Source organism: Chaetodon trifascialis, chromosome 1 (genome assembly GCF_039877785.1).
Source record: "Chaetodon trifascialis isolate fChaTrf1 chromosome 1, fChaTrf1.hap1, whole genome shotgun sequence".
In the NCBI taxonomy this organism is placed as follows: Eukaryota; Metazoa; Chordata; class Actinopteri; order Chaetodontiformes; family Chaetodontidae; genus Chaetodon; species Chaetodon trifascialis.
The window spans coordinates 18,660,944-18,680,253 of record NC_092056.1 but is presented as its reverse complement, the minus strand read 5'-3'; the positions used below and the strand labels follow the sequence as shown (position 1 = coordinate 18,680,253).

General features: G+C 44.0%; 1 protein-coding gene across 1 annotated transcript in view; it reads left to right on the top strand.

The window, feature by feature from the left end:
- Positions 1 to 19,310, top strand: part of galnt2 (UDP-N-acetyl-alpha-D-galactosamine:polypeptide N-acetylgalactosaminyltransferase 2) — a 50,720-nt gene that overhangs the window by 26,580 nt on the left and 4,830 nt on the right. The window contains exons 2-15 of the mRNA XM_070961867.1: positions 372 to 459; positions 4,760 to 4,913; positions 7,619 to 7,717; positions 7,827 to 7,894; positions 8,000 to 8,065; positions 8,228 to 8,349; positions 10,228 to 10,315; positions 11,728 to 11,815; positions 11,946 to 12,049; positions 13,486 to 13,612; positions 16,542 to 16,634; positions 17,444 to 17,527; positions 17,971 to 18,097; positions 19,104 to 19,223. Of these exons, the coding sequence (XP_070817968.1) occupies positions 372 to 459; positions 4,760 to 4,913; positions 7,619 to 7,717; positions 7,827 to 7,894; positions 8,000 to 8,065; positions 8,228 to 8,349; positions 10,228 to 10,315; positions 11,728 to 11,815; positions 11,946 to 12,049; positions 13,486 to 13,612; positions 16,542 to 16,634; positions 17,444 to 17,527; positions 17,971 to 18,097; positions 19,104 to 19,223 (1,428 nt within the window). The remainder of the gene's footprint in view (positions 1 to 371; positions 460 to 4,759; positions 4,914 to 7,618; positions 7,718 to 7,826; positions 7,895 to 7,999; positions 8,066 to 8,227; positions 8,350 to 10,227; positions 10,316 to 11,727; positions 11,816 to 11,945; positions 12,050 to 13,485; positions 13,613 to 16,541; positions 16,635 to 17,443; positions 17,528 to 17,970; positions 18,098 to 19,103; positions 19,224 to 19,310) is intronic.

The window sequence follows — 19,310 nt, the reverse complement described above, 5'->3', positions numbered from 1 at the left end:
TGAGTGGACCGCTTATGACTGTCATCAGTTTATGGTTTCACTGAATGAAGCACTCAAATAAAAAGGCACAGCAAGTTTCCATCATATGTACAAAAAAAAGAGTTTTAACATACTATATTTACATTAATTCAAGATTAGTTGATTCCACTGAGTTCCTGATATCTTACATCTTACACTGTGACAATTTGACGGCCAAAAGCCCTCATTAATATCCTTTTTCAAAAAAATAACAGACCACTCTCCCCTGTCTTGCATATCTCTCAGCCGCTGTCCGGTTTCCTCTCCTGTTCACTTGCTTCCAGATTAAACTGTGTGTGTCCGTGCTTGTTTGTGTGTGAGATGTGTCTAATTGTTTGTTTGCTTCGTTTCAGGATGACTGGGGCTCCAGCGACTCGTCCAGTCGGAGCAAACCTCACAGCTCGGATGACAAGTCTCACGGCCTGGAGACTCTGCCGCCAGGTAGGAAGCTTCACGGCCCATCATGCACTCCAACCGCACTCTGTCTAAATGACATGCCTGTATGATGATGCTGGGAATGGCTCCTATTAATAATTACATTTAACTGAGTGTTTGAAAGCAGGGAACCTTTTTTTGCCTCAACAAACAAAAAACTAAGCTGTCAGGTGCATCTTTTTGTCAAAGCCAGGATATTTGACCAGGATCTCCCTGAGGGTCTGGAGAGAGTTCAGCTCCTCGTTGTTCGTGGTTGTGATTGTACTAAAGGAAACGGCAGGACAAATACATCCCAGCTGTGCAGCATGTGCATGGCAGACGCTGCACACTGCAGACATACATCCAGAAAGTATTCCACATCATGCTCCCAAAACCAAAACCATTTTAAAATGTGGTAACACAGTGGCATAGCTCTCGAGTTTTATTACCAGCAGAACATGAACATCCTCAGCCTCCTTAACCTTACCATGTTTGAATAACCACAGAGGAAGAGCAGACAATTCAATACGGCCTGCAGCGTGACACAATCTTCAGATGCTGGAGCTGCAAATTTATCCAAAATAATTCGGGGATCCATTTTAATCTCACCGCAAACCCAGCTATGCGTCTCCACCCAGACTCTGAGACACAAGGACCAGGTTTTTTTTCAGAGTCCAGCAGCGCAGAGCCGAGCAGAAAAGTCACAGCAGAAGGAGTTTCTGAGCAGTCATTTCTCATGCAGCTCTCATCCTCAGCCGCCCCTCCTTCACAAGCCCGTGACCTGCTAAAGCTGAACACACACTCTCTTATCTGATCCAGCAGTGGAAATGGAATCCAATTTGAATGTTGAAGTGGGGGCATTTCAACTTCAGGGTGACTTTACATGATTACGACGGCGACATATCACAGCATCAGCCGCAACACACACACACACAGATGCAAACGCACACAAGAAGAGGAGACAGAAGAAGAGGAAAGAAGTGAAAAAGAAAGAGGAAAAGGGAGATGGAGAGCAGAAGGGGACGGCCCCTTAAAGCCCAGACTGACATCTTCAGATAGCTTGTTTTGTCCAACCAACCCAAAGATATTTTGCTTAGAATGATACAAAAGAGAAAAAGGCTGAAAAAAACTGGACTGGATTAAACAATAATCAAAATATATGCTGATTAACTTTCTGTCAAATGTCATCAGTTGACTTCAGCTCATGTTGTGTTCTTATTATTTTGTCTGTATTGAAGGGTGACTGCATGATTTGAAAAACTTCTCACTTTGCTGCCTCAATATAGCAGTTTACTCCAGGACCCCCGAGATATCGCTGTTGGGTGGGGTTGCAGGTGCAACAAAGCACACAATAATGCTGGCTGGAAGACGCTGCTTTTCAGGCCTAGTCCACACACACAAGGGCGTTTTTGAAAGCTGAGGTTCTGAGTGAAAATGCAAAAACATAATTAAAGCCCTGTCAAGAGCATGCCAAACAACAGGTGGTGATATAACCCTAAAGCCACATTGGCCATCAGAAGCCTGAAAAAAACTATTACAGCGGGCTGCCTGCTATTAGAGGACTGACCAGGTTGGATTTTGTACCATTTGCCTCTGAGGCGCATTCTGATGCCTATGTTGCTCAACACAGTGCAAGAGTAAATATAAATTTATGTGTTAACATGTAAGAAGTCCATGTGAGGTTAGCACCAGCAATATTTTGGCCATTTCCACCATTGCAAAGGAGATAACGGCACATCACAAGGCGAACACTCCTGTCGTCCCTGTCAACATGTTCACCCCGGAAGAGGATTTTGAAAAATACCTGCGTACATGTGGACTGAGCATCAGTCTGGTGTTAAACCCGCAGTACGGAAAATTTGTCTCCCCCTTCTGGCTGCTGCCAGTTGCTGTACAGTAGTTGCAGTCGCTTCCCCATTGAGCTCTGGCAAACCGATCTTTGCTGGATGACATGAAATGCAGCACTACTGGAGCACCAGCGCGGGAATGTCACCACAGCCGTCAGATTTAAAAACTCCTGCACACTCTGGAGCACAGAGAGATTTATCTGGCGGTGTCAGGCTTAATCAGTGTTGTGCGCGGGTTCATTTCTAAGTATTTTATATTTATGTGTTAAAGTCTTGCAATCCAGTTTTAAGTTCCCCTTGAAGGTTTCGTTTGGATCATTTTCAGGGAGTGTGTGTGTGTGTGTGTGTGTGTGTGTGTGTGTGTGTGTGTGTGTGTGTGTGTGTGTGTGTGTGTGTGTGTGTGTGTGTGTGTGTGTGTGTGTGTGTGTGTGCGTGCGTGCGCTTGTGTGCGCTTGTGTGCGCTTGTGTGCGCTTGTGTGCGCTTGTGTGCGCTTGTGTGCGCATTGAGCCGGTAGGCGGAGGCTTCATGGTTCAGTACAGATCGAGGGAACGGTTCTGAGTGCGAGTCCTGCCTGCCAGTTACCATTGGTTGGAAACACGACAGCATCAAGGGGTTTCCAGAAAATGTTGCAACAAACCAAAACAACCAGTCAGCAGCAGCTGTGGGTGGAAACAGCTCAGTGACGAGAGGGAAAACTGTTCAAATCAACGGGCTGCACCTTTCACCAGCACAGAGCCAGAAGCAGCAGAGCACCAGCTCGGTCACAATGGGTGCACCTGCTAAAACGGCCCGAGAGATTATTGGAAAAATGTCAAGCGAATGAGCAAATCCCAGCGAGAGCGCGGCCTGTTAAATCTGCTTTGAGGAATACAGGCGGACTGAAAGAGAGACCGCAAAAGAGAGATTTGTCAAAGTGTGAGCGAAAGACGCGCAAAGTGAGGAGCTGAAACATTAAGTTCGCAACATTAATTACTTGCTGCTGCTAAACAGAGATATCAGCAAGGACATCACACACTCTGGCACATGCAGCACAGTCTCTGAGGCGCCGTTATACAGTCGCAGGCAGATCATTTTCGAGCTTTAACTAATTAGCATGCCAGACACTTTCACATGCTGTCAGGGCAGACACACACACACATGCAGGCACACACACACACACACACACAATAGCTGGCTCCTTCTTCCTCGTCAGGCTCAGTCTGTCTGTCTGTCTGTCACGAACATACTCATCCATACTGAGAGATAGTGTAATCTCACGGTGCCATATGCTTAACACAAGTCATTAGCATAGCAGCTGCACCCGGCTAATTAGTTGCATTATTATTCGTGTGTGTCTGTGTCTCAGCAGTCAGTGATAAACTGTGAAATTAAACATGACAACTTTCTCTGTTTAGTGAGCAATGATCTCGGTAATCTGGTCAGACAGACACAGCGTGCTCTGCGTGTGTGTGTGTGTGTGTGTGCAGGTTTGATCATTTTTTATTTTCCAAACTTGCATTTCAGGCCACAGTAGTAAGTAAATTCAGTGGGATTGTTTTTTCCTGCTTGGTGCCATGCATAATGAATGTTCTTTTGTGTTTTCTGGCTTTGCCGAAACAGTCTCGCCTTGTCTGTGTTTGTTGTTTGAATTCTGTTCTGCACAGTTTCGCATATGAGCAGCATAAATCTCATGTCAGCTTCCCTCAGTGCCATGTTGCCGCCTTGTCAAGCAGCAGCTTGACGCTGCAAAGTTTCCTTCCTGTCAGTCGTGAAGGATTCTTGCATCAGCCAGGCTGCTGCCTGCATTTCATATTCCCACTCATGTATAATCCCATTCATTCCTGAGTCACATTTTCAGCCTTTTGTGAAGGTTTAAACTTCATCTGCGGTGGCGGCTTTTATTTTCGGATACGCCGTGTTTATTTAACACGTATTTCACCAGAGAGTCATGTTGAGAATCTGCTTCTCATTAAAACCTGGACACACAGTATGTCGTTCTGTGGTGGTTTAGTGTTTATCTGAAAGTTGAAACATGGAATGAAAATTCATTTTTTCCTCTGTTTGCTCTTTATCCACGTCATAATATACAGCCTGCTCTATTTAACAAAAGAATAAAAAGATGTAGAAATGAGTCCTTTGCTCCATCTTTCCAGCCGCCATCTCAGTTTAACCCAGTGTTTCTCAACTCCGGTCCTCGGGCCCCACTGCCCTGCATGTTTTAGATGTTTCCCTCCTCCACCACACCTGATTCAAATCATCAGCTCATCATCAAGCTCTGCAGTGACCTGATAACGAGCCACTCATTTGAATCAGGTGTGTTGGAGCAGGAAACATCTAAAACCTGCAGGGCAGTGGGGCCCGAGGACCGGAGTTGAGAAACACTGGTTTAACCACAGAGGTGTTGAATAACACAAACAAGAAAGCACCAGAATAGTGTATCCTTCCAACTTCTATCGACCTTTACTGGCTGTGTGCTTAATATATATGTGTGTGCGCGCAGGTAAGGTGCGCTGGCAGGATTTCGACCAGGATCTGTACGTTGGCGCCACAGTGGTCCGACCAGGTCAGGATCCCTATGCCAGGAACAAGTTCAACCAGGTGGAGAGCGACAAGCTCCGTATGGACCGAGCCGTGCCTGACACAAGACATGACCAGTATGTATCTCTACTATTACAGAGAGTGTTTACATCATTAACACACACACACACACACACACACATATCAGCTGATGTGACTGGGCCACAATTCTGCCGCTCTTAACCTTCACGGTTGCATGCGTAATTGCAGGCGTTCTGTGTGTACATGCTCTCCTTTGTTGTCTGTCTATTTGACTAATTGGTACAAGAACCGGATAAGATCTCATGGAAACTCCCTCTATTGTGGTCTATCAGATGAAACCAGGAAGCAGCAGCAAAGCAGACACACACTGTCACCGTCTGCTCCATTCATAACACGAGCCTCAGCTAATGGCTGCTGATTGTTCTGCTTGTTCAGTGGGTGAGGAGGCAAAAATAAATCGTGGCACGTGTCTGCTGGATCCCTTTTATAAGATATTTTAATCCTTGACGCTGTCTCGCTCCTTGTAGAATTTAAGTTAACATTGTTTAGCTTGAAAGCTCCCTGAAGTTGGCAGTGTTTCTCTGAGCAGAGTCTGGAGCCGTGTTGTCACTCTGCTCTGCTTTCTTTAATAAAGCATTGAGGTAAAGTTCATTCTGGGCAAATATTCCCACAACGGAGCCCACAGCTGAACAGCAGACAGTGTTTCAAGGGTTCACACGGATCATATAAGACTTGAATGTTGAAGTTGTAAACTTAAAGCCTCAAACAATACTTTGCTTTTTTGCACGTGGCACCAAAACATCTTGACGTAACATGGAGATTTTGTGCCATGAATTTGCTGCGAGTCAGCGTGTGAACCCTGGTCTGACTCCTGTGGTGGTGTTACTGTTTTGCTGGTTTCAAGTGAAAGATTGTGGTCTCACCTGTTGAGCCAACCAGGATGCTGCGAAACACCCTGAACCTGTTCTCTCGCTGTAGTTTGTTTTTGTTTCCTGGCCGTGTCTCAGGCTGCTCTGAGGAGAGGAGAGAACATTATGGAAAAATTATTTTTTGTGTCATTGACAAAGCAATGGCGATCACTTGAGTGTTTTAACAGGAGGATGAGCAGCAGCAGTTTCACTGCTTTTCTTAGTTTTGAGTACATTTTAATGCATTTGTTAACACTTTTGAAGTGATGCTGAACATGGTTTTATAGTCTTTATAACAAACACAATGGGCCTCATACAAGAGGCTCTCACACAGACAGATTTGTTCTAAAGTATGAGCCATTTAAGGAGTTTGAGTTTAAATATGATCCCATAGCTCATTTATATTCTTCTTTTCACTGTTTGTTAACATCTTTTGTGAATGAAACATGTCCACAAACAGAGCAGTCTTGCCAGACATTGATTATGCTAATGACCAAATCTCGCTAACGCATGCCTCCTCATGAACAGGTCCAAGTCATCAGGCTGAAATTAGCGATTTACATCAAGTTTGCCTAGTTAAGATGGTGCAAGAGAATAAAAACACGTTCTTGCATGAAGCCCAGTGATTTATAAGTTAGTCAGTAAGTCACCGTGCTCAGTCAGTGGTTTTAGCCGTGCGATCCAAAGCGTGTTCTTATAGAGGCAGTGGTGTGGCCTCACTGATATATTGACATAACTTAGACAGCCGGAGCCATTAGTCCACTGAAAGAGTAGCAGTGTGTCTCCTATTGATCTGGCAGTGATGTGTCATTTTCACAGCATGCAGCGGTGCTGATTGTGAAGGTTGTTCACTAAAAAGAGCCTAGTTGGGGGTTTTTCAGGCCAGGACAGCTTCATCAGGCCTTTCAACACAAGATCAAAAGAACTTGGAGTTTTATTTAGCTATATCACACACACACACACACACACACACACACACACACACACACACACACAGCAATTAGGGCTTTTTTAGTACAAGAAATGTGCAGGTCAAGTCAAGATTGATGCAGCTGCATATTGACTGTTTCCAGGCTTTTAAAGCTGATGCTGCTCTGATAGATGCGGTGCAGGGACAAAAGCAGCGCACACATCATGCATGCACACAAACAGTTCAGCGACCCTGTGGACTGTGCATTCAAGATGTGCTGTACTTTTTAAACAGAGCATCTGGTGGGTGCTTAAGCCTCTTAAGAATACCTCTTTGTCGGCAGTCTTTTAAATCACATGTAAAGGTTCATTTTGGATTCTTTGTATGCACACACGTGTACATACAATATATACACACACTCATCTGCTCATGTTATGGTTATATACAGTGTACAGGGTGTTACAAAAGGATTTAACGGATTGCTTGTAGTTTTAGGTGGGAAAAGGCTGTCCAACAATGATAAATGCACCATTTTCTGCTCTTTATCCTCTCCTTGGCTGCTTGTCTCATGTAGTGTCCTATCACCCATGTTCCTCACTTTCAAGTCAGGGTGAGGATTTGTCTCTGTTGGACACACACTCACACACTCACGCACGCACACACACTCAATCTCATGGGATTTTTGCCCCACGGTCCATAAAACCCACTGTCAATCCCGGCTTCAGTAGACCATTATCCTGTGTGTGCTCGTGCGTGCGTGTGTGCGTGCGTGTGTGTGCGTGTGTGTGTGTGTCCTGAATCCTAGTTATTGTGTTCATGTATTCCAGCTCGCAGCTTTGCTCACACGTTCGGCTGTGCGCTTGTGTGTGTAGGAGTGTTTGTGCTCCAGTGCATTTGTACACAGGCAGGCATTTATGTTTCTGTCGTTTTGTACTTCTTCTGTCTTTTTATTCCTAATTTGTGTGGTTTCTTGTGTGTGTAGTTGCAGGCATAAACAATGGAAGTCGGACCTACCGGCCTCCAGCGTCGTCATCACCTTCCACAATGAAGCTCGCTCCGCTCTGCTGCGCACCGTGGTCAGGTAGGTTAATGGTGTGTGTGTGCTGTCAACTTACTAACAAAATCCTCTCTATTTTGATTTTTCATTTCTACATGCTCTTTATCTTCCTTTGAATTCTCTCTCTGTTTAGCGTCCTGAAGAAAAGTCCTCCTCACTTGGTCAAAGAGATCATTCTGGTTGACGACTACAGTGATAATCGTGAGTAATGCACAGAAACAAACCGAACACGACGACGGTGTGAATGTGACATGTGTGTGTGTATGTGTGTATCATTGTGTGGCACCTGCTTTGTGTGTGTTTCAGCGGAGGACGGCGCGCTGCTGGGGAAGATAGAAAAAGTGCGTGTGTTGAGAAACGACCGCAGAGAAGGTAATTAGAAGAAGAAGAAGAGAGGAAGATTTTCGATCTTTTTCATCCCAATGCAATCATTTATGGCATGTTTATGGTGCGGCAGGGTTAAAATCATTCTGTTTGGCAGCAAAATGTGTTTTTTGATTTTATTTTTTTTTTTTGAACTGATGTTTCTCTCAGGACTGATGCGTTCAAGGGTTCGTGGTGCAGACGCTGCCACGGCACCAGTCCTCACCTTCTTGGACTCTCACTGTGAATGTAATGACCATTGGCTAGAGCCGCTACTGGAGAGAGTGGCCGAGGTACACACACACACACACACACACACACACACACACACACACACAGCACGCACAGAGCACAAGTCCAGCCAGAATAACAATGAAAGGACAGTGAACTTTTTTGGGTTGTGATGTTAAGAGACACTTGAACTGGCTCAAAGGTCAGTGGCCTGAAATGGATGTACTCTGCCTCCATCAGGAGGGTTTGCGCGTTTTATAGTTGGATAAAGTCAGATCTTAACTTCATTGTAAGTGTGCTTTAAATGGTTTTAAACCCGACAACAAAGTATCCCAGAAAAGCCAATTACTAATAATGTTTCAGGATGGAAGGCTCCCCAACAGTCTATGCCAGTGTTTTAAAGTTCCCCTCCAGGCATCAATTAGACTCCTATAAACTCATCTTTTATCTAAATTCATATTTAAAAGTCTTTCCCATGAGATAAATGGATGGAACAAGTTTTGTGGCAAACGGGAAAGACGAGTGCAGGCTACAGTCTGGCTCTGTGTGGTAGTACATGAAGGCTCACCATTTCTCCTTTTGCAACCTGGTGACTGAAAACAGAACACATCTGTGCTATCTCTTTTAAAATTCTGAATCTTAGCGTGCAAATACTGATACGTAGCTACACCTGGTTTCCCTCTGATACCCCTGGTTTCACCGCAGCCTCCACCAGTTGACAGGACTGCTTCCTTACGAGTGACACCCTGGCTGTCTGAATCAGTGACATTTATTTCAGTCCTCCACAGTCCCAAAGCAGAAATACTGCAAAGCATTGCCTGCTTATTACCCCTATCATATGTCCTGTTGCATATAAAAAAAACCAAAATATGCATGTTAACAAGGTTAAAACCCTGAGTTTCATCGCAGGGGGTCTTTAAAAATGTAAAACGTTGTGCTCAAAATTGCTTCGCAGTAGTGATAATGTTATTCATATCTACAGGGGGATTTATTTGAGGTCAGCTACAAAGCAGCACCCCTGCAGCTGGTAGTCAATCATTGTCTTGTTCACAATCATGAGCACGACAGGACTTCCATAACAGAAATGTTTGCACTCTTTCAGTATAAAGGCACATTTTTACACCTGCAGAAAGGTTTCTCGTACGATATAAAAAAATTCTTGTGTAGAATTACACGTTGAAGTCAGTAAATATGTACAGTAAGACAGAACAGTTTATTGACAATCAGTTTTCCATCCAAGTCACCAGGTGTATTTGATTAAAAAACAAACAGGTTTTTGTTTCCTCCTTTTCTAACCACAGCGAGCTGCAAAAGACCAATCCTTCAACAGAGTACGCAGAAACCGACCTCCATGTGTGCTGATACTTAAAGTGAGGGCTGTTAGCAATGACTTGAGAGGGAACTTCTTGATTAAATGTAATCTCAGAGTGAAGTGGGACGCTGTGTGTAAAGATGGAGGTCGCTAATACACGCCGGGATGCCAAATCGAACACATTTTGCTGTCAAAGTAATTAACTTTCTTTCCTTTGCTGTAGTTGCACTTCGGTATATTAAATCACTCGACGCAAAACGGCGGGAACGAATAAATGGCACCTGTGTGGGTGAAACCCTCGTGTGTCATATCAGAATGTCTCAACCCAACGTAAACTACAGGAAGTTTGTTTCTGTTGTTGTCATTCAGCAATGCCTTCTCTAAACTGCAGCGTGATGTGGCCGTGTGGGTTCCTGTGCAGGGTTTGATTCGGCGTGGAGGAGGCAGAGCTTTATAAACACAGCGATAAACTAAATATAGAAGATGAACTAAACATATGAATCTGTTGAGGACAGTATTTACTTCTCAAAGTCGTCTGCTGCTTTTCTTACTTCTTACTGGCTTGCAGTTCATACCTACTAATGAATTCGTCCTAGTGAATGAAATTGTCCGTGTCCTTCCCTCTCAGGACAAGACGAGAGTAGTTTCTCCCATCATCGACGTCATCAACATGGACAACTTCCAGTACGTAGGAGCCTCGGCCGATCTGAAAGGAGGTACAGTACACAAATAGAGAGGTACATGGACACTTGTTCTATGTGGGTCCACGACAAGGCTGTGGCTTTGCGACATTTTGAAAAGCTTTTAGAGGCTTTTTCTTAACAGTGCACTGACAATGCTGTTGTGTTACTAGCAGCAGTAATACTCATTGTTTGGCATTCAGCGCTCTGCTTCAACAACAGTTTTCACTTAAGGCCTCTGTTGCCATTTCTCCCACACAAGCCCAGCATGTTTAGTCTAACGCCTTACCTTACATAAACTGTGTCTTCTGTACTGCACACATCTTCTGACTGCATTGTGGAGAATGTAGAGCATTCATACTCAGAGAGTGATTAGATTAAGTGCAGTCCAATAGTCAGGATGTTAGTATACATGGTAAATATGCTTGTTTGTTTGTGAGCGTGGTGCTGATTGAAACTATTGTCCCACAACACAATGCACAGCTGAGATGGAGAAGCTACTCAAAGGAGGAAGAAATAATGATCTTCAAATCTGCCATAATCAATATCTTCATATTACAAATGGAGGAAATGTTTTTCAGTGAAAAAGCTCTACAAACGGACTGTACACGAGCTGCTGAGCACCACGCAGCAGGCAGACACAGGTAGCAGCTAGCTGGGGAACGTAGTGGAGCATGTAGCAGCTGAAGAGCCGCACATTTCCCTCAGCCGCACCCCAATGCTGTCAAGTCTTTGGGACACAACTACAATGCTAATTCCAAAGCTGGGATACTGTATCAAATGATCTGTGTTTACAACAGTTTTATGCGGTGCTTCTGAGCCCATGCAGTCATATCTTTTATACAATCATGTGTTCACAAAACGGTGAACCTCCCTCCATCCTCACTTGTGAACGACTGAGCCTTTCCAGGATGCCCCTTTCATACCCAATCATGATACTATCAGCTGTTACCAATCAACCTGTTTACCTGTGGAATGATCCAAACAGTCTTTAGTTGCTCCTGTCCCAACTTGCTTGAAACAATGTTGCTGCATCAGATTCAGAATAATCAGATATTTACAAAAATCAATGAGGCTGATTGGGTCAAACGTTATGTGTATTGTCTTTGTACCGTTTTTATTGAGTATAGCATCCCATCTTCAGGGTTGTTCATACATGTATTGTCAGGGTTAGGAGGGTGATTCTCTGCTGACACATGAACACACACACACACACACACACACACACACACACACACACACACACACACACACGTGAACTCAGCAGCAGACGTACCCAGTCGACTAATCTGAACCTGCCAAATCGAATTATATAACCAGACTGCTACTTAATACAGACTAATGTTCATAATGGTGTTGTAATGGTGTCGTTGCTTCATCCTGTGTGTCTGTGTCTGTGTGCATGTGTGTGTCTGTGTGCATGTGTGTGTGTTTGTTCGTATCGGTAGGTTTTGACTGGAATTTGGTGTTCAAATGGGATTACATGACTCTGGATCAGAGACGGGCCAGACAAGGCAACCCAATCGCCCCAATAAAGTAAGACAGACACTCTCAGACAGACAAAATCTCTCATGCATCCACCCGAGTGATCACACACGACTGACACACCAACTACTAATCTCACTCTTTTCCATCCTCCTGCCCTCTTTCTCTCTCTGCCCTGCAGGACTCCGATGATAGCAGGAGGTCTATTTGTCATGGATAAGGAATACTTTGAGCAGCTGGGAAAGTACGACATGATGATGGATGTGTGGGGAGGAGAAAACCTGGGTGAGTGCTTCTACAGTGCAAATGCAGATTCAGTAGAGTCACAGTGGAGCATGAAGTCAGAAGAATCACAGCAGACAGATCATGTGGTTAGGAGACGACATGTGACAAAGTAATGGATGTCAGAGGGAAAGAAAGTCTTGGGGAGTGAAAGAAGCAAAATTGAAAATGGAGTATGATTACGAGTGGAAAGTAAAGTGGCAGGTAGGGAAAGTAAACAAAAGTACTGTCAGATTTTACTATCAATACACTTTGCTGCTGTGATGTTTTGCATGCTGGCTGCCTCATTCCCCAACAGTCAGCCTCTAAAGGTGACGGACGTGTCAGCAGTTCACCAGAAGTGCTAAAGAAATTCTTCGATATTTTGGGAAATGCACTTATTCTCTTTCTTGTGAGAGTTACTTTAGATTGATGCCGTAGATCTCATGTCTCTATGCTAATATGAAGCATTTCCTAAGATCAATAATTGACACGTTACATCTCATGTGTTTAATCCAAACGAAGATTAGGAGGTAGAAGTAATAATTTGGGGTTTTTTTTACAGGGTCAGGCTAGCTGCTCCCTTCTTATTCCAGTCTTTATGCTAAGCTAAGCTAACCAACTGCTGGCAGCTTTGTATTTAATGTATAAATACAGGCAGTGTCAATCTTCTCACCTCGCTCTTGGCAGGAAACCGAATAAGCATATTTCCCCAGGATGTCACGCTATATCTTTAAGGCTTCAACAAGTTCACATTTGTAATTTCTTCCCATCATAAATACTGTGCTTTTGGCTGAAAAAACAGCACAATTTGACTTAAAAAATCTGTACTGTCTCTCGAGATGTGACGCACCGAAGTGGCACCGATGATGTGTTTGACTCTGCGATCAACTCCTGAGCTCATCCAAGGTTTCCATGCCAAGAACGTGGTCAAGAAGAGAGAATCCCTCAGTAGTTTTCTGGTCATATCCGGGCAGAGTCTTCCAGACTATAGCTGATCTCAGGAAATGACAGTGCTAATGCGATAATGATTCTAGTCCGTATTGAGGGAAAATACCCATAGTGTGCACAATGGAGATCATTTGCAAACAGTACAATGATATGATAACAGCTGTGCCTCCCTGTTGTGTTTGTCTGAATTCAGTTGGGAAATTGTTGAGAATAAACGGAATAATTCATGCTCCTTTCGAGGCGGCGCGATGATTCAGAACCCGATTGACACTTTAGATATTAGTTTGCTTGTGTGCTTATTTCAACAACACTTATGCAAATGCGGACAGGATTGGAGAATGAAGCTGACAATATCAACACAGGGAAAACATTCATGAGGCGCAGATGTCCTCAGCTGACTCCAGTGCAACCCTTCTGAATTAAGTGTGACACTTTTACCGAAACAGTTTGCCAGAACAAATGTGGGAAAAGAACAAGTCTTATGACCTGTGCGTGTGCGTGTGTTTCAGAGATCTCATTTCGTGTGTGGCAGTGTGGGGGCAGTCTTGAGATCATCCCCTGCAGCAGAGTTGGCCACGTCTTCAGAAAGCAGCACCCGTACACTTTCCCAGGGGGCAGTGGGACTGTGTTTGCACGGTAAAACCCTCGCACACACACACGCACAACAAAAAAGTTGAGCCCTCGTTAACCTCCCAGGCTCCACCCATCACATTTATCCACTTAATTACAGAAGAGCGACATTTCCCATTCACACATGTCACACTCATAGCTTCTGTTTAGTGTGTAATGGATATCTTGAACTTCTCTTGAATGAGCCATTAAGTCACCTTGCGTGTACGTTGTTATTGGGCCGCTGTGAGGCCGGTCTTCGGAGGGTTGCTGGTTTGATCCCCACCTCCTCCAGTCCACATCAAAGTTAATCAGCAAATTTCACAATGTTAAACTGTTCCTTTAAAGAAGAAAATTGAACATCTAGAATTTCATTTGCTGATGAAGATCATGTATATGATCAATATTATGATAACCACAACCCTCGATGAGACATTTAACATGCTAAATTAGTGTGTTAGTATATTTGTTTTCGGGATATATTGCCATCCTTTCTTTTTTTCTCTTTATATTAATAGCATTGTATTTATTTCTGGCACCCTTGCTCCTTGCATCAAAGTGCTGTTGTAAACACTGGGACATACATTATTGAGTTTACCACAGCTTTGAGAATTGAACCAGTGTTGGATAATTAAAACCAAGCACTAACAATTAAAAAACAATTAAAAAGTAATCACAGGCAAAATTGTCTACAGATTTAGAAAGAGCGCTCTAAAATATACAGGGCCTGTTTCTGCATGTGTCTGCCGCCCTGTAGAGCTTCGATCATCAGTGATGGGAAACATGATGCATGGAAAGATATGGATCTCTTCTTTGAAACAGTCTCCAGCCAGAAGTAACCACTGTTGGAAGCGAGCCCAACACACCCGCATGGCCCTGATTAAGAACTTCAACAAGCTGATGACAGGGAATTTAAAGTGCCTGTGGTTTCTCTGGAGGGCATAATAGACCAACATGTGATTATCTCTGGAATCAGCTCATCACTGAAACAGTCATTCTCAGATGCCGAGTGTTAACTGTGATGCCGCTTCAATGGCAAATCCAGTTTGCCTGCTGCAGATGAAAAAGTCTACGTGTTTCTTGATGGCTGTGACCAGTGACTGGAAATAAAGATGGAAAATGCAAAAATGAATCCCGCCCATACACCTGCTAACATGGAGGGGCTGGGGTATATGACCTACGCTGCATCCACTGCCCAAACAGCACAGCCACCTTAACAATATTTAGAAAGTGTGAAGGGACCCTGAGCAGGATGAAGCCAGAAAGAAAAGACTCCCGTGGATCTGTGTGATCTTCAACATCAGATCAATCAGTTTCAGAGCTTATTATACCGTGCCGGCTCTCAGTGTGACTCAGCTGAGGGGCCTCTAGTGGATCACATCCCCAGTATGTTTTTGTCCGTTGCATAAAGCTGAACAGTCTCGGAAGAAGTTGCATAACCCTTTGCAACAATTCAAGGTATCATTTATTAATGGGTGCAGTGGTGTTCTCATGTTTCAGCCTCAACAATGGAAACTCATAGTGCAGAACATCTTCATTGGTGCTTTGAGGCTGCTTCAGTTCAACGTCTCGCCCTTCAGTGTGAATAAAGCCCCAGACGCACTCAGCGTGTCTGCTGCTGGTGACCCTGGGGAGCCAACAGACAGCACCTGTTTGTCTGCTTGGATGACTTCATAATTGTTTTGGGAGCTGCATTTCCCAAATATCCAACTTACGTGTATTGGATACGTGGAGACAGGACTAACCTAAACAAAAGCCCCAACAGACCTTATATGAAGTCCCCGGTAGTGTGCGTTCTCGTTGTTTCTGGTGTGCAGGCGGATCAGGATGAAATGCAGAAGACAAGCTGGTTTTTCATTGAAAATAGTGATAGAGAAAAATACTGCTTTTGGTGTCACCTCCAACATCTGAATGTAGAGTTCCCGATCTTCAGATGCCAGTGTTGACAGTTTTGGGGCCCTTAGTTTTTACTATGTTAGTTTATTTGTGAGCGACAAGTACAGAAAAAACAGACAGTGTTTTAGAAGCGGTGTGTCATACAATTGTACAGAGCTGAAGCTTATTTCTAGCAGTTGATGGCCCAGCAAATGGGTGCTGCAGTCAGAAATGTTTGGAGATAGAGCAGCAGAAGCTTCACTAAGGTGAAACACATCCTCATTGGTACACATTCACTGTAACAGAAGTTCACTGTGTCACTTCTGTTGATGTGTCACTTCCACCCGGTTTGAGCACCAACACGCTGTCTCCCCGCTGGCTCGTTTGTAAGAATTTACGTTTTCTATAAAATACAAAAAGGCTCATATATCCCAAACAAAAACAGTGAAGCAGCTTTCTGTGCACATTTGCAGATACAAGTTCTGTGTCTGTTTAGAGCAGGATGCATTTTAACATGTTTGATTAATCAGAAGACCTTCTTTCGTGTCTTTCCAATCACAAATGTCAGACTTAACGAAGCTCTGCTGTAGAAAGAACATATGAGCAGGTTGAGCTCGACTCCAGCTGACTCACAGTCTGACAGGACAGTGTGACATCATCCGAAAAATGGAAATTCAACAAAATGTCAGCACTATGCTTTGTTTGGTCACACAAGCTCTCTCTCTCTCACACGCACACATACACACACACACACGCACACACTGTCGACCAATGAAAGCAGCAACTGGAAAAGTAAACATGTTCATATTTGCCTGTTTAAACAGTGGAACTCTGCCCTCTTATGGCTGTAGAGATGAAAAAATGGATGAGTGAGAGCAGTAGAGCGAGTGTTTCGTCTTTTTGGGGGCCATTTGTCTCCGTCACGATGCACACACACACACACACACACACACACACACACACACACACACACACAAGCAAACCCTGTTTCATGTCTCATTTTGCCTGACTTCCATCGCACCTCTCCATTTTTCCTGTCACTCACCCTTCCCTCATTTTTCTTCTCTCTTCCCTCTCTCAGGAACACAAGGAGGGCGGCAGAGGTCTGGATGGATGAGTATAAAAACTTTTACTACGCTGCCGTCCCCTCGGCGAGAAACGTCCCCTATGGAAAGTGAGTACAACGACAGATGAGCCCTGCAGGAGTTAGACAGCGTAATGTAGCTCCATCATAAAATTACAAAGGCAGCCACATGAATGGCCGTATTAATTGGATTGCCAATTATCAGCGTGTCAGCTGTAAAAGAAATCTTTATATCGATGTGACATGAGGAATTTAATGTGGCTTAAAAGAGAGCAAGAAGTCAGGGCCTGATTTACAATGATCAAAAGTACATGCAGAAGAGATTAGTGTTGGACTACGACTGCGACTGCTTTGATGGACACAAATGACACAGCTTCATGAAACAGGGGTCGATGGAGATTAAACAGGCTAGTTTTAGAGCTTTTAGGGCTGTGGGGGTGGCGATGTTTGCTGGATGATTGACAGTCATGGTTCCCATTATGAATCCTCATGAGGAAAAGGCCAATATCCCTGTGTGGTTACTCTTTTTCAAAACAGGCTGCACAACAATAAGCACTCTCATGTTCATGCAGTGTAGTGAGACAAAGATAAAAATGCATGTTACGTGACCTTCTGGGAACACTCTCTGCATCTCCCTCCAGTGCCAACCAGAGCTGTTATTTCCCCCACAGGATGCAGCCTCAGACGCGCCCTAGGCCTCCACTGTCCGCCTTTACAGACTGGCAGAGCAGGAGGGCTATAATTCAATCAGTGTCTGGAAGCGTTTTGAAAACCACAAGTGATCAAACCTCTAATTCTCTTGGTGTGCCACCATCTCTCTCTCTCTCTCTCTCTCTCTCTCTCTCTCTCTCTCTCTCTCTCTCTCTCTCTCTCTCTCTCTCTCTCTCTCTCTCTCTCAGTATCCAGAGTCGTTTGGAGATGAAGAAGAGATTAGGCTGCAAGCCATTCAAATGGTACCTGGAGAACGTCTACCCTGAGCTGCGGTAAGAAAATGAGAGCGTTTTATGGCGTATGATAGGGCACACGGTTTGACAATATATAATATTATGTAATGAGAATTAAATTACGTGTAGGAAAACTGAGTTGCAGCTGTAGTATTGAGAGGACTTGGTTTGCAGGAGGTCACAGCTCTGCCAGCAGTAGCATTATGACTGTGTGCTGCAGTCTAATGCTTTATTCTCTAATAAGACTCTCTATGGTGACACTAATGACTAACCCATGCTACCAATTATGACTCAAACACCATATTGAATTTGAGGTGGTGTGCAATTTGTCACTTACATGAAAGAGATCAATAATGTACAGATGTAACAGATACAAATTAGGTGTACACCAGGTGGTTCTCTCTATTTCTCACCGTCCTCTTCAGTGCTACTTTCAGCTGTTTAATAAAAACATGCATGCGTGTGTTTGTGTGTGTGCTCAGAGTCCCAGATCACCAGGACATAGCGTTTGGAGCCTTGCAGCAGGGAGGAAACTGTCTGGACACTCTGGGTCACTTTGCTGACGGGGTGGTGGGCGTCTATGAATGCCACAACGCTGGGGGAAACCAGGTAGCGTTACTACGACACACACAGGTCAGCTTATCAAATCCTTACTCTAAACACACCCGGGTGGCACTGGTGGTGAGAGGGGGTATGTTAAAAGATTCAACTACTAAACGTCAGCATTTTAACATTGTTCACGTGGAATGTGGAGGGTGTACAATGCAGCGTTTATGCATGTGTGTGCACAGTTTCCCAAATAGTCTATTCCTAAAATAGAATGACAGGTGTAGTGGTCTTACTGTCACTTAGTTAAAGACCAGTGGCTTTACACGTCTGCCGCATCAGCACTTCATCATTATTTTCTAGCTGGAAATGAGCTGCAGCGCTGACTCACAAAGACGCTGTGTTAAATTCAACATGTAATTGACAATACAGCTCTTCAAGCGTCACGTGTTGAGGGAGCATGCCTTGATGGACACTAATGATTCTTCCTGTGGGTGTCAGTTCTGCTGTGGAGGCTAATATGACAGAGATGCTGAAGTGAAGTCAGTCAACCCCACCGCTCTTTTCTACTGCTGCTCTTGTTTGTTAAATCAGCACAGAATAGTAATTCTTTTTATTTGTTTATGGAAAGAGAGCAGAGTTTGACATTTCAAGCCTGATCTAATGCCAGTCATTTGTTTATTGTAACCTTTTAATCTCATTATAAGTAAGTGGACATGAAAGCTGTTTTGCTTGGATGGATGATGGAGCGAGGTTCACCACTTTGTGAAGACATGATGATATGAAGGATATTGCTGCATTGTCTCAAGAACTGTTTATAGAACAGCTGTTGATAAACTCAGTTCATTTGCAGATGATTGTAATGAGTTTTTATTTAGGTTTTACACAGAGCGCCGACTTTTTTGGAATCTGGGTTGTAGAAAGAAGTGTTTACTGCGTAGCTGTATTGTGTTATGAAATTCAACATCGTAAAAAGATTTCTTTCTCAGAACTTCCCTAACCCCAGTATGTGGGCCTGCAGAGGTGTGGGTGTGCTTATACTAATGTTTTTATATCTGATTTCCTGAAGGAGTGGGCCCTGACCAAGGATAAGTCCGTCAAACACATGGACCTGTGTCTGACTGTGGTGGACAGATCGGCCGGCTCGCTCATCAAACTACAAGGCTGTCGAGAGAATGACAGCAGACAGGTAACGTTTGGGCAATTAAAATGAACCTCAAAGCACATTTGCAACATTTCTTCACACTATGTTTATGTCGCGACATTGCTCTGTGTC